We start from the raw sequence: 15949 nt of genomic DNA, 5'->3' as shown, positions 1-15949 counted from the left end.
AAGGGGGAGAAGATAAAGCACAATCAGACCTGCAAATTTGTTACTATAGTCAATTTTAATAAAAGTGGTTTTAGTTTTCCTGTGGAGTTGATTTCTTGGCCTGGTCTAGTCTACATAGTAGGGCTGACACACCTTAACTGAGGTTGTCTGCCTTTCTCCTTTTAGCTATCCATCACTGATAATGGATGTTAAACTGAGCATTTCACTATGAAGCACTGACGGTCCAGTAGATGTGGCAATATAGATTTCTTTGTGTATCAACTCTATGGAAGTCAATACAGAAATGTTTTGGGATTCTCATACCCATTCTTCAAGACTCTACAGGTAGTCCTTGACTTACAGCTATTCATTTAGTAACAGTTCAAAGTTATGACAGCACTTAAAAAGTAACTTATGATGGGTCCTCACAATTACAACTGTTGCAGTGTCCCCCTGGCCACATGATCAAAACTTGGGCACTTGGCAACTGGCATGTATTTACAATGGTTGCAGCATCCTGGGGTCATGTGATCACCATTTGTGACCTTCCCAGCCAGCTTCTGACAAGTAAATTCAGTGGGGAACTATGATTCACTTAACCACATGGTTTGCTTCACAACCATGTGGTTCACTTAACGACCACTGCAAAAAAGATGTAAAATTGGGTGTGGTCACGTGATGCCTCACTTAATGACTGCACTGCTGTGCAAAGAATTTTCTGGTCCCTATTGTAAGTAGGACGACCTGTACCATTCATATAGTTTCAGAGAATACATTGGCAATTTATCATCAACGGACACTGTCCTGAACTGTCTATTTTCCAGCTCATCCTGTATGTTTGTGTCCACACAAGTGCATAATGACATAGGTCTTGTTCCAAGCAGATATTGACAAGAGGTCCTTAGGAAACACTTTCCCTGATATATGGATTGAGCCTTTCCTATAAATATGCCCTCTAGTCATGTGTCTGAATGTTACATGTTCTATCATTGTATCCTAATCAAGCACTGATGACAAAGGCAACCCTAGCTCACAACACAGTTTCTTTTGTCCAGATGGAAAAATTTAATCTGCCCAGAGAGGTGCATCTGGACTACTCACCTCTCATTGTGGTTCTTCCTCACAGATCTTCATGAAGGATGTCATGAAGATTTAAAATCAGTAAGGAAGTCATTTATGTATCAGTGTTATGGTTCATAACAAACCTCAGAGTGAATCCATTAACAGTTCAGTGCAACTGATCTTTTTGTTCTCCTATTGAAACAGAGCAACATAGATGACACTTTGATTCAAATCTATCTAGCAACTGCTATGGTGAGCACAATTAATTCACTGTTTTCTTAGCCAATCACAAAACGATTTATCAAGGGATTGTTGAATATCTATGCGAGTAAAGCTTCTGATCCTTTTAGCCATCTTCTCTGTAGTGATTATGTTTGAACTTCTTTCTACCAGGAATACTCGGTTTCTAACTCAAGAATTTTGGTGTTGATACCCGTTGGATTGGAGAACTGCATGCTATTCAGACTGATGCCCCTTAGAGTCACACCGACAGAAAACCTGAACTTGCCTTCTGCCAGAGTCCATTTGAACCAGATTCTTATTCTCTTTATCTTCTAAAGAGAATTTTATTTTATTTTCTAAAAGCAGCTATAATCTTCAAAGGTTCATATATTAGAGATCTGTTGGGCTCTGGCAACTGTATAGATTATATCAGTACCTTTCATTAATCTCAGCTGCTACCAATTTCCTGTTAGAATAATGGTGAATGCTTCCTCTAAGCATACTTTTATACTCACTCCCTGATCTGAGCAGGGCCTTCACATGATCTCAACCTTCAACCTTCTCTAGACGTTACGTCCTCAGTGCTCAAGCTTGTGTGGATGCCTTATTTGGCTGAACAGTTCTTCGTTGGGTTCTTCATTAACTTCAGTATCTTCTCCCACTGGAGGTAAACTTCCTACTCTGCTATATATCTGAGGCGCAGAGACTACAAAGAAGATCATATTGCTTTTATGTAACTGTAGCTCTTTGAGCATCTGCATTCACAAAACCCTCTCACTTTTTCCATTTTGGTGCCCAGTTTAATAGCAATCTGAAATTTTCTCCTTGGCTTGGGTAGAAATTAAGGAGAAATGTAGGAACCATCCCCAGGATCATGCAACATTGGACAAAAGCATTTCCTGCTGAAAAAAAATGCCACAGCTCTAGAATAAACAAATAAGGATTGTGCACAAATGCAGTAGCCATAGGTGTGCATGCAGAGGTGAACACAAAGAACCACAATTACATTTAAGCAGTTTGGTGCTGGTGGTTGTTAATCCCATTAAATATTTTATAAATTATTCTTTAAATGTTTAAACCTTGGAATTATGCAAAGCATGGTCATATCTCTGTTTCTCAGTAGCATGCTTTGGTTATAATGGTATCATTCTCCATTAGAGATTGCTATTATAAGAAATAACACTGCAGCATTTAGGCAGATGAAAATTGAACTTTATTTATTTATTCAATTTATATAGCCGCTCATCTCAGACCAATGACTCTGGGTGGCTAACAATAATAAAAACAGACAATAAAAACAATACAAAAAAATTAAATATAAATATAAATACAGCTGAGAGATCTTAAAATCCATTGGTGTTAGCACAACCATGAAACAGGGCCCTTTGCACACTTGGGGCCCCAGGCACAAAGCCAGGTCTTCAAGGGCTTCCGAAAAGGGTCAGGACCATGCTAATATCAGGAAGAGGGATGTTTCAGAGGGCAGGAACCACAGCAGAAAAGACATGTCTCCTGGTCCCTGCCAGCTGACATTCCTTGGCTGACGAGACCCAGAGCATGCCCATCCTGCTGGACCATGTTGGATGGGTAGAAACAACCTTGAAAAGACGGTCCCTCAGGTAACCCGGTCCCAAGCCATGAAGGGCTTTAAAGGTGACAACCAGCACCTTGAATTGCACCCCAAAACACACTGGCAACCAATGCAGATCCTGAAGCAGTGGTGTTACGTGTGATGAGTAGCCGACACTTTACAACCCGGGCAGCTACCCTCTGAAGCTTCTGAATACTCTTCGAGGGCAGCCCCATGTAAAGCGTGTTGCAGTAGTCCAAATGGGAGTAACGAGGGCATGAGTGACAGTGAGTAGAGCCTCCTGGTCCAGGAATGGGCGCAACTGGCACACAACCTGAAGGTGTGCAAAGGCCCTCTTAGCCACGGCTTTGGGTTGAGCTGAAGCCCGTTGCACCTCATCCAGGCCCCTACAGCCTCCGGGAACTGAGATAGGACATCCACAGCATCCCTCAGACAGCCTGGGGAAGAGAGATAAAGCTGGGTATCATCAGGATACTGATGATACCTCACCCCAAACAGTCAGATCACCTCATCCAGCATCATCAAAAATGTATACATATTTACCAAGAACACATATTCTTGGCAAATATGTATACATTTTTGATGAAATAATAATGCTTTAAAAATATGAATAGTGATAGAATTGCAAGTAATAAAGCATATTGTAGAAGATACCATTCTGTCAGATTAAATAGAAAATTTATTCTGGGAACATGTTTAGCTACTATACATGCATGCATTACACACACACACTTTTGCAAATTTATTAAAACTGGTACTGTAAATATACAGGTAATCCTTGAGTTACAACAGCAGTTGGGACTGGAATTTCCATCGCTAAGCGATGTGGTCGTGCAACCGCATCGCTTAGTGACAACAATCCCTGCAGTTTCTGTTGCCGTCATTAAACGAGGATCGTGGGTCATTTAATGAGCACCTCCTCACAAACTCCTGCTGACTTCCAACAACCAAAGTCAGTGGGGAAGCCAGCAGGAAGTTGAGAGTCCCAGGCAGCTGGTAGGCAGGTTGGCAAGCAGGTAAATGGCCACTGCCGGATGGGAGAGGGAGCGAAGGGGTGCATGGGTGGCTGAGGCACAAACAGCGGGGTTTGGGGAAGTGGCTGCTGGGTGGGAGAGGGTGCGTGAGGGTGCACAACTGGTTGGGGAGGGAGTATGAGTGGATGGGGTAGCACAGTGCAAGCACCACAAGGCTCAGAAAGGGTGTGCAGGTGGCAGTGAGGTGTGGCACAAGCGCAGCGGGATTTGGGGTGGCTGCTGACAGGTGGGAGAGTGCGTGAGGGTGTACAAGTGGCCAGGGAGGATGCGCGAGTGGCTGGGGAGGCATGGTATGAGTGCAGCAAGGCTCAGGGAGGATGCAGAAGGCTGCTGCTGCTGCCAGATGGGAGACTGTGCGCAACAGGCCGGGGAGGCAGAGCGTTAGTGCAGTGAGGCTAAGGGAGGATGTAGGGGTGGCCGGCATGGTGCGGCATGGGGGTGTGTGCATGGGAAACTTACCAGAGCAACTTGTGACCTTCCTGCCCGTTTCCCCATTGACTTTGCTAGTGAGAAGCCAGGAGGGAAGGTAAAAAGTAGTAATCACGTGATCGCAGGACGCTGCAACCATCGTAAGTGTGAGCTGGTTCCAAGCACCCAGATTACGGTCACATGACTATGGGGGTGCTCTTATGGATGGAACTTTGAGGGCCAGTCATAACCACCACTCGTTCGGTGCCATTGTAACTTTGAACAGTTGCTGAACTATGATATCAACATAGATATAGAAAACAATTTAGAAATCCTTGACACTTATTAGTTGCATGTATACCAAGTAGAAAGTTGTGGAGGGCTTCTTGAGAAGTGTTAATGCCCTGTCTTTCTCCCCCCAGCTTTCTTTTCTGTGTTTGTGGGAAGTTATTTCTAGATGAGTCCAAGATATGCCAAGTTTGGTTCCAAATAGTTAAGAATGCAAGGTGTCTTCTGATTAGAAGTCTGAATCCTGAGCCAATATGCCACTGTAAGCCAGTGTTGCCCAAACCTTTTCCCCCATTATCCAAAACCACTTATCAGTCCTTTTTACCCAAAGTAGGTAAAACATTTTAAGTCAATTTAATGGGTTTGTGTATTGTTACCCAAAGAAAAACCACTTTTACGTAAATTTGGGTAATTTACCCAGCTTTGGGAAGCCCTGATGTAAGCTGCTTAATAATATTATAAACCTTGTGACACCAGAGGAATTACCAATGAGTGACAGGTTTCTGGTACTCAGGAGGAAAAAAATGATATAAGTTAAATAAGTGATATTAGAGAAAAAGGGGGAAAAAACAAAAAAAGCAAAATTGTATCGGGAATAAAATGAAAGGATGAAAGAAAAAAAATCAAGTGTTCTTATTAGATTTCTGTCCTGGATCACTGTCTTTTCAACTAAATTAGGCATGTGCATTTAGAAAAATTAGAGATAAATTGTCTAAATTTGTAACCTTATCTAAAGAGTTTTTGTAAAGCTATAACAAGAACAAGATCCAAGAGTAAAAGTAATAATAAGGGGGGAAAGCCATTTTACTTTGAAATAACACCAGCTTGATAAATAGCAATTTTAATTAAAACTGAAATGACATGGACATACGAAAAAAAAACCCTAGAGATTTCTAAAATCTCTGCTTTCCCAAAAAAATGCAACAGACAATGGATGGTAGAAATTTAGGAAGCAGAACTTTATAAAAAGTGGGAAAATGGCAAAATTGAAGAAAAGTCATAAAAATTAATATCTCCCATCACTTTCTGTGAGAAGAAGCAGGGTCAGGATCTTCTCAGTTTGGGCAGGCTGTTTTCCAATACAGGTAGTCCTTGGGTTACGCTGGCAATTGGAACTGAAATTTCTGTTGCTAAGTGATGCAGCTGTAAAGTGCAGTGTCATGTGACCACATCACTAAGCGATGGCAATCCTGGTTCCAACTGCCGTTATAATTCCAGGACCTTGTGGGTCAGTAAGCGGGAACAGTCAGGAATCCCAGGGAAGGAGCACAGGGGGGTGGGGGTGCCACAGGCAGGCACTATGGTGCATGGGCAGACTGGTTGGGGGCCATGGGTGGGCGCTAGGGAGTGGGTGAGTGGGGGTCACGGGCAGACAGAGGGGTGCTGCAGGCGGGTGCATGCTACAGAATGCAGCTGGGGGCATGATACAAAGTGGGGCTCCTTGGGAGAAAAAGTGGCGGAATCGATTTATGGGAGCAATTTGTGACCTTTCCTGCTGGCTCCCCCATTGACTTTGCTTGTGGGAAGCTGGTAGGGAAGTTCACAAACGTCAATCACATGATTGCAGGATGCTGCAGCTGTCGTAAGTGCAAGCTGGTTGCCAGGCGTCCAAATCATGATCACGTGACCATGGGAGTGCTGTGATGGCTGGAACTTCAAGGACCAGTCATAAGTACCACTTGTTTAGTGCTATTGTAACTTTGAATGATTGCTGAATGAATGATTGTAACCCAAGGACTACCTGTACTGCAAAATGAGCTGTATTTCCTCTTTTGATTCTACAACAGATTTCAAATTATAAAACTGTTTTATTATTAAATGTATTCTTATACAATACATTTACCCATCAGTAAGTTAAAAATGATTCAGTTAACTAAGCAGCATTACCACAAGCCAAGTGCATGAGATGGATTTGAACAGTATAGAGTTGTGTCATTGCATGCTTGGAAACAACTGAAAAGTTGGATACAAGAGTTGCAATAAAGGCTAATACAAGTCAGCGCTCTACTGTTGAATAAGGAATACAACTTAAACCACTCTGGAAGAACTTCGGCTACTTACCGAGAAACTTCTGAGTCATTCTATAGTACCTAACTTCGATATAATTGCCAAGAAAATTACATAACTATGTCCATAAAGTCACCAGGAGTCAAGCTCAATTTGAAGGCGACTTTACCTACCCGAAACACTGGGTGGCAGTATAGTATTATTTTTAGTTGTTTAATTGTTTTGTTTTGTTTTTTATGTGTAGCATTTAATGGAATAAAACACATAGACGTTGGCCGTTCTGCACATCTACATGATAGCTTGTGAAATGTACACAGATTACTAGCATAAACAGGGATTTTATTACTGGGCAATGTATCAAATACTTTGTTTTGCATTCACTATGAATGTCTGAATGTCTTTTCCTACTTGGCTGCCTTGCTACTGATAGAAGAGTAGGTGCAAAGGAATAAAGCAAGTACTGTAAGAAAAGAGTTAAGTTCACTGAGAGTTATCTGTATCTTCAAGGAAAAGATAACATGATTTTACCTACTTTCATGCTGTATCTCTTAGGAGATATGATTGGCCAGAGGAGTGGTCTGTACTCCCATCTGTATGTATTTCTATTGTTTGCAATAGGGAAACCACACTTCTAAGGTTATCACTATGGCAGACTGTTGCATACAGATTTGCAATAATTTAGCTTCAATCTGTTGGATGAAGATGTTACTGGCTGATTGTCTTTTATGTGCTGAATACATTTCAGCTTCAGTTTGAGCAGCAAAGCTTTTCATGACCTATCTGCACTTCTGGACTGGTTTTTCAGAGGCCATCAGGAGTGGTGAATGCATGTCTACAGAGTAAGATCCTGTGTGTTTATAAGAAAACAATACTGTACTGGAAAAGCTACCTTAAATCTCATGCAGATTATTGTCTGGTTTTGGTAGCTTTAGTGCAGCCTTTCTTTACCTGGTGTCCTCAAATAGCATTGGAACTATTCTCTTCAAATATTCTAATCAGCTTTCTATTACTAAGACTCTCCAAAATTCTAGATTGTTTGGCTGTAGTTCTCTCATCTGAAGAACCTGTCTCAGTTGGGTGATCTTTAACAAACAGTGGATGATAGGAGTGTAACCTACTGGATATTTTGACATTATAGATTATATTGATTCTGTGGAGTCCTTGGTGCTTTCTGAGCTTGGTGGTTTGCTTGCAGATGTTTCATTACCTGACTAGATAACATGATCAGTGCTTCCAGATGTTACCTAGTCAGGTAATGAAATGTCTACAAGCAAACCACCAAGCCCAGAGAGCACCAAGGGCTCCACACTTCAACCCTGAGCTACATATATTCTCTTCTATATTGATTCTGCCTATATATGTAGCATATTGTCAGGGGCTTGTCAAACCCCTGTGATACAGAATATGGACTAGCCTCTGCTTGCTTTAGAACTAAAGATTAAATGAGCTGAGATGCAGGATGTGTGAGGGAATTCCTCAAGCATTTGATGTAGGCCCTTTTTTGTTTGATTGTTGAAGCAGATTTTAATAGCCTTAGCAATCTTGTTCTTGAATTAATACAGATAGCAGAGAATTGTTATATATGTTTCTATCCAATACCTTTATTGTACTGAAAGTTGGTTTGTGGGGTATAACCACAATGAATATTATCATCTAGGTAAGTCCTTCTTGTAAATTTGTCTTTTTCTGCAGAATGCCCTCACCCTGCATTTTATCACATTTTAATATCTGAGCAATTGCTCTAGGTTAACTCATTGTTGCTGAAGCAATATTTATTTTTATTTTCATGCAAATATTCCTTGGCCTCAATACATGCAGTAGTAAAACATCTTCTATTAAATAATGGGTGCTAAGAAGACAAATTTAATTTTAGACTAGATCTATATATGTATAGTTTTCAAATAACAGAAAATACTAGTTCCACTATATGCTGCTTTGGTCAGATCGCATCCCGAGTACTGTGTGTTCAGTTCTAGGCATCATCTTTTAAGAAGTGTTCAGAGGAGACAGTGAGGATGATCAGTGATCTAAAAAACTAAGTTCTTTGAAGACAAATTAAAGTGATATGGAAAGTTTAGTCTTGAGAAGACTGGGAATATACTAGCACTCCTCAAATACCTGAATGTCCGGTGCTTCAGGACAAAGAGTAACATTACAGACAGACAGTTTGTACTGTACTTGAATATTTGAAAGCCTTCCAAACAGTAAGAGTAGTGATAGTGGAACCAGTTACCAGGGAGATGGTGAGCTCCCCTTTGCTGGATATATTAAAGAAGAGGCTTGACAGCCATCTGTCTTGCATGCTTTAATTTATTCCCACATTTAGCACTTTCCTGTACTTAAAAGGCCACATTCAGTGCATTATTTCTATGAGATGGAATCTGCTGGGAAAAAGCTGGGTACAATAACATTTGAGTAATTCCAATTAATTTGGTAATTCAAATACTGTAACATTAGAACTAAATCCAGTGTAGGTTAAAAAGATTATTTAAAAAACTGCATTCCTTTACAATTTCTAAAATTATTTTTCACATGGGAGAAAAATATTCTTAGCTTTTTGTAAATTCCTGTAAGATTTTATTTACATTCCTATAGCCCGAAGTCTTTTTATGTAGTCTTTATATTTAAAACAGCATGTTTAAATTTTTCCATTTTTTTCTTAGAATATTTTAACTGGGACAATTACTTGAAAGAGACTGGATCTGTAGCTGCTCCTTCACAGTGTTTCAGACAGGTGACAATTTAAAATACTAAGAAACAACTGGTAAAATTAATGGTTTGTCAAGAGATATGGCCTTACTTACAACTGTAGCTTTTAACATAGCATGCACTTAATGCCGTATATGATATATTCATGTTAGTGAGAATTACTACTATAAAAAGCATTATTGTTGCACATAAAGCTCTCTTTTCACGTGGTAGGAAATAACAGTCATCTTGCTTGATGTCTCTAAAGAAAACACAAAGTGGTAGCTGAATGCTTGTTGCACAGAGTGATGAATACCATGAAATAAATTTAGAATGCATGTGTCAGTTTGTTTTAAAAGTATAAAAGTATGCATTTGTATAATTAACAAACTGGTACAGTATCAACTTGCTTGTTTTTAGATGTGGGAAAGGGCTCATTCATTAAAGTTCCCAGACTGGTCTATGTATGTTACTATCTAGTAACCTAAGCTGCTAGATACTGTTAGACTATATTGTGAAACTTTTGTTATCTTTCCTTTTTGTAGTCTCGGATTCCCCCTAGCAATGATTTCAAAGTGGGTATGAAATTGGAAGCTCATGACCCCCGGAATGTTACCTCTGTGTGTATAGCTACAGTTATTGGAATCACAGGTACTAGATTAAGGCTGCGGCTTGATGGAAGTGACAACAAAAATGACTTCTGGAGGCTAGTAGATTCATCTGACGTACAGCAAATTGGAACGTGTGAAAAGAAAGGAGGAATGCTTCAGCCTCCTCTGGGTAAGGAAACACAATTCAACAATTTGATTTACAGGCATAATTTTTTGAAATAACAAACAATGAAATAGTCATAAATCAAGAGTAAAAGAATGAATGTAATGTTATGGACTGTATTTGGTGTGCTTTGCACTGGTGATGGGCCATCCATGCTTTGCTTCCAACCCCATCCCCACTCTGCCTTTTATCCTAAATCATATCCATCAGGTGCAACTTATCTGTTGTCAAATTAGGGTTCCAGATGAATGCATCCTCTTGGCCAATGTTCCTCCTAAGAACACTAAATGGAGCTGAAATGGCACCTGCAGCATTCTTTAAGAAGGTAAGAAGCTTGGTTGCTGAGAAGTCCCTTGTGTTCTGTTGTCTACTGTAGCATAAAAAGGCCAAGCTGTGATCCCAATAGAAACCATTTGCACATTTTTATTTTGGTAAGTACCATACAGACTATAAAAAAAATTGACTTAGATTATGTGCAACAAATTCAAGACAAAATCTCATTTGTGGTACTGTGCTTATGCATGCCATTTGAAAGACATTTTACAAGTTAGAAGTAACATATTAAATATACGTATCCAAAACATGCCTGATAATCTCTCTTTATGTTTCAACTAGACCAATGTGTCAGTTCCTATATGATATCCAACTTAGTGATATATAGAGTAAGAATGAAAAAAGGTAAAAGATTGCTTTGAGAATGTATATAAGGGATTTAAATGCAGATAAATCTATAAATACTTCAAATGGCCTTTAAAGTATTAAATACATGTTCATTGTATTTTAACATAGAATTCGGTTTAGGAATATTTTTACTTACATAGTAAATTCATTGAAAATGAGTAAGAAATGGTTTCCAAACTACATTTCAGTAGTTTATCAGTTTTTAAAATATTATTTATTTCTTATATGATCAATTTATATCTTGTTCCAAGGTCAAGGGTAGTCAGTTATGAGTCTTCTACTCTGAGTAAAATATTATTGCTGTATTAATAAGAGATTTTGTATCTTTTACATAACAAGCAAAACAAACCTTGTAAATGGAAGGAGTGTTCTGGGAAAAAAAATGGCAAATGGAACAGTAGTCTCTGTAGCTTTTAGAATGTGGTATTCTAGGATAAGGTATTGGGAATGCTCAGAATTCTCACATTATGTAGAGAAAGCTGTGTGCCAAAGGAACTAAATATAACTAGGATATGGGGTAGAAGAGATAAAATGTCAAATGGGAAGTTTGCAGAAAACACATGAGTCAAGATGCAAATTGGCACCATGTCCATATTATCAAATAATGGTTCAGAACTATCGGGGTAAAACTAATGGTATCAAATCTGTCAATGCTATATATACTTACCTTTTTTAAGGACAAGAAACAATTTAGTTAAATAAAAGTTTCATATGCATATAGTATATTTGCTTGTTTTCTCTTATTTTGACAGGAACCTCCGAAGCCTTCTCAAAATTTTTTTAAGGTTGGAATGAAGTTAGAAGCAATAGACAGAAAAAATCCTTATTTAATATGTCCTGCAACCATTGGGGATGTCAGAGGAGATGACGTTTTTATAACCTTTGATGGCTGGCGTGGGGCATTTGACTATTGGTGTAAATATGATTCTCGAGATATCTTTCCAGTTGGATGGTGTGATTTAACAGGGGATGCACTGCAGCCACCAGGAAATAGTGGTAAGAATCTTTATGTGTTTTGTGTGGTTTGTGCCTAACAAGATTGATTAAGCTTTTAAAGTTTCATCTTTATGGTGTATATTCTGAAAATTAACCATAAAGTGCAGCCAAAATCATGCAGCCATGAAACACAAGAAAAGGTATTTCTCTGGTTTGATTTTAAAATCTGTTAATCTTTCACTTTCAGATGACGGAAATTGGAATAATAAATAAATAAATAAAATATGCAGCTTTATATTGTAAGAATTTGTTTAGAGGTAGTCCTTGACTTACAACCATTTGTTAGTGACCATTTGAAGTAACAGCGGCGCTGAAAGTAGTGACTTATGACCTATCCTTGCAGTTATGACCATCGCAGCATTCCCATGGTCATGTGATCAAGATTCAGGCACTTGGCAACCTGCATATATTTACAACATTTGCAGCACCCCTGAGTCATGTGATTACCATGTGAGACCTTCCCAGCTGGCTTCTGACAAGCAAAATCAATTGGGAACCATGTGATTCATTTAACAACCATGGGGTTTGCTTAACAACTGCCGCAAAAAATGTAAAATTGGGTGTAGTCATGTGATGCCTTGCTTAACAACCACACCACTTAATGACAAATTTTCCAGTCCCTGTTGTGGTCGTAAGTCAAGGACTACCTGTATTGGTTTAAGTGTGCCAGGGATCTAAATACACCAAGAAATTATAATTTCTTTTTTAAAGAAATCATGGCAACCATTGAGCTTACATGCTCCCCATTCCCTCTCCTCCTCTTTTGTGTGTGCAGTATGTGGGGGGAGATACTCCATTTTGTCCAATTTGCCAATTAACTAATTTTTTATAAACTGCATTTTCTATATTCAAATGAAATAAGGAAATTGAGCTGCTTGACCATTTATTTATTTGGAATATATTCTCATGCTGCTGAGTACTTTACATAACTATTTTTAAAAGAAAGGTCAGGAAAACCAATTGAGCTCAGGCACTCATTCTTAAACATATTTTGTAGATTGTTTAGTAACCAACATTATTAAAAGTTCAAGAAATGGGCCAAATGGAGCTATTTGTATGGCAGAATCAGTGGAATCTCTTCTTTTCCCATCCTCTGTATCCAGACGGAATGTTAAGTGACAATTGAAGTAGGTAGCTGGTTAATGCTGAAGTCTGATTATATTGAGTGATCTTAATATGGATCCTAAAATTGATACATAAAAATAATGTTCTGATATCTGTATGAATTATTTTAGGTGTGAGCGCAATTTCTTTTTCATGTATTTGCAGAAAATGCTTATAAATCGCTTGTGGTCATGTGAGGACATGGGTATGATACTAGGGGAAATAATTGAATTCATTTATTTCTAGACTGTCTTTCCACAGGCTTCTTCAAGGTATACAGCTAACTAGTTGAATTAGTGAAGAACAACTTAAAAAGCCACATCAGAATGTTAAAATCCAGAACCACTAAAAGCCATTTAAAAGGCAAAATTGCAAATATAGCTTATTTCCTTAGTGGAAAGCAAGGGGTTGAAACATCCTGCTTGGTATTATACATTAATTTAAAGAATTATTATTATTGTGCTCTTGAACATCTGCACTCCTGTAGACCAATTAAGCAATAGTACAAATGAAGAAATATACATTAGCATTATTTGCTTCTACTGTTTTCTAAAGGCTGCATTAATAGCCTTATTAATTTCAAGCACTTTCGGTTTCAATTTTTTTTTATTTAAATTGTTCTTAGGACTGTTGGTGATGTATAAGCAGAGGCTGCTGCATAACTAGACAGTGCACAAATGACCTGAAAAATTGATGTCTTAATTGTTTTGGTAATGCAGCAGGAAACAAAATGTTTTGTTTGGGTTGTGGAATTGAAAGGGCCATTATGATGTAAAGAACTGCCCTGAAAAGGAAAAAAGTGTTTTCTGTCCTTCCCCTTCTGCACATTCTGTATTAATTTCAAAGAGATGTGTCATTTTCTCTTTTTAATGCACTGACTTTTAAAAACAAATTCTTTTAAAGTAACCAAGTTGTTTTAAGATTTTTGGTTCCTGTACTTCACTTGAGGAAATTTTGTCTACAGATATGTTGGCTGGTAGCTGAATTTCTTTGCAGGCCTTTTCACTGCTTTCTAGATTCCTGACCCCCTCTAACCTTTGCTCTTCGCCTAAAGGCAGCGTGAAGGAAGTAACCAGGGGACCGATGGTCACTGTCAATAGAGCCCATAGACAATATGTAAATTGCTTTAACAGTTTCCACTCCACTTTGTTCCCCCCCTTTCTTTTCTTCTTAAATCAACAAATGCAAATAACTTTCTCTTGATTTGCTAGAGCAACATTTCAGACCCCAGTAGTCAAGCAGCACTGGCTTTTTCCCTCTCAGGCCTTATTAAAAAAAAGTTCCTGCTAGTCTTCTAAGTGGCTAACGTTACATGGTATTTACATTTCTGGAATGTAAAGGTAGGAAAAAGGAATCATACTTACATGGCATTTTTGGAGACTACTTTATTATATCTGTACCTTTGGAACAGCAATGACCCAAGAGGAGAAAACAAATGCATATATGTGTGTGTAAAAGTTTGAAATATGTCTTTCTATACTCTTGATGCTGAAAATTGTTTCCTTTGTATATGTGAAATGTGTTGGTCTATAACTTCGGACATTTTAGAATAACCCGGCTAAGACAGTAACCCACACCTCTTCCTATATAACCTGTTAACAATTGGTATTTATTTACCAGAAATTTTATGAAGAAATCAGTCTTACAGTATTTTAAACAGATTTATTACTTTGTTCCTGAGATGTATTTGTGTGTATCTGCTTAGTGTAATGATTTCTTGTACGGTTGCTGTTTTGATTTTGCTTGTATGATAACCACTTTTAAAATTGATGTAGTTACTAAGGTTTAAGTTTATTCATATAGCTTATTATGTACTTCTTGTCTCTGCATGTTCTGTGTATGTTATAAATTCTGTAATTATTTTATTAGTACTACAGACTATCAAGCAAAGTAGGCTACTAATTACAGATGGCTGTCATTTTTTTTTAATTTTTCAAATCTAATGTCAGATTATATAAGGTGAACGATAATTAAATTCTGTTTGAATGAACTTTATGGTCCAATCTTAATCATACATTCTGATATGAAGGATTTCTTTTTATTACTTTAATTATATCAAACCCCAGCCTAAGTAACTTTAAAATGCATGCTGGTAATAGATTAGTAGATGTGTAGGGATAGAAGAAATGTATTTAGAAATGTGTAATCTGTATCATTGTTTATTGTGTGTGTGTGTGTGTGTGTGTATGTGTACTGTGTGTATGTGTGTGTGTATTTAATTTTTAAAGTGCCTGCCAACCTCATTGTATCACTTTTTGGCTAAGTAAATTGCTAATGTGAGGCATTGTCCTAGATGGGAAGTACTGTGGGGGAAGAAAAGTTAAAACTGCCCTCCTGCCCCCAGAATAGTATCTCTTGATCCAGTCGACTTCACTGCACTTGCTTTAAGTAAAAAGCCAAAATCATAACTGCTAATTACATCTTTAAAGTAATGTGTAGTTTGGCCTGAAGTTCTCCTATAATCCAGTTACATACCAGCTGGAGTTCCTAGGGCTGGGGGTGGGAAAAGAGCCAGGCCTGAGGTTGTGCCTCTAGCAGGTTTTATTTACAGATATAAGATTTTCTTAGCATAGAAAAACACGTGCACTGGCAGATTTTTGAACATTGTTACTGGACATGGCCTGCTTCCTTATCTTGCTGAAAAGTTAGTCTAAAATTAATTGATGGTTGATTGTAAGCCTCTTTTAAAGCGTAACTGAGGTTTTTAAAAACATTTGAGGATCCTGCTGGTTGGATATTACCTTAATGACTCCACAAAGATGGTCCGTGTGTCTTTCCACAGTTTCTAGCACAAAGAATAACACCAAAGCACAGACATCTCCTTCCAAAGGAACCCGGCGCTCAGTGCAGTCTCCACCAAAATCAGCTTCACCTGTTCCAACACCCAAAGGCAGGAAACTCACTCGGGGAAAACCACTGGCTCCATCCACAGTACTTAGGAAAGTCCAGTCTCCCAAAAATATTCAGGTGGCCAAAAACATTTCTCATAAAGAAAACCTCAAAAAAAGGAAAAAGGGCTTAAAACCAGGAAGAAAGGTTAGTAATTTTTTTTTTCATAGGTGTAATGGTAGGAGGTCCTCTCTTTTTTTGGTTAATAGCTTGCATTCCCCTGCCC

At 38.4% G+C, this 15949-nt stretch overlaps 1 protein-coding gene across 2 annotated transcripts in view; it reads left to right on the top strand.

The window, feature by feature from the left end:
- The window catches only part of SCML2 (Scm polycomb group protein like 2), a 43437-nt gene that overhangs the window by 12315 nt on the left and 15173 nt on the right, over positions 1-15949 (top strand). For both annotated transcript variants that reach the window (XM_063305143.1, XM_063305142.1), the window contains exons 4-8: positions 9255-9325; positions 9825-10059; positions 10290-10378; positions 11487-11730; positions 15617-15870. In XM_063305143.1, the coding sequence (XP_063161213.1) occupies positions 9255-9325; positions 9825-10059; positions 10290-10378; positions 11487-11730; positions 15617-15870 (893 nt within the window). The remainder of the gene's footprint in view (positions 1-9254; positions 9326-9824; positions 10060-10289; positions 10379-11486; positions 11731-15616; positions 15871-15949) is intronic.

Source organism: Candoia aspera, chromosome 5 (assembly GCF_035149785.1).
Source record: "Candoia aspera isolate rCanAsp1 chromosome 5, rCanAsp1.hap2, whole genome shotgun sequence".
In the NCBI taxonomy this organism is placed as follows: Eukaryota; Metazoa; Chordata; class Lepidosauria; order Squamata; family Boidae; genus Candoia; species Candoia aspera.
This window is presented reverse-complemented; position numbering and strand designations above follow the sequence as displayed.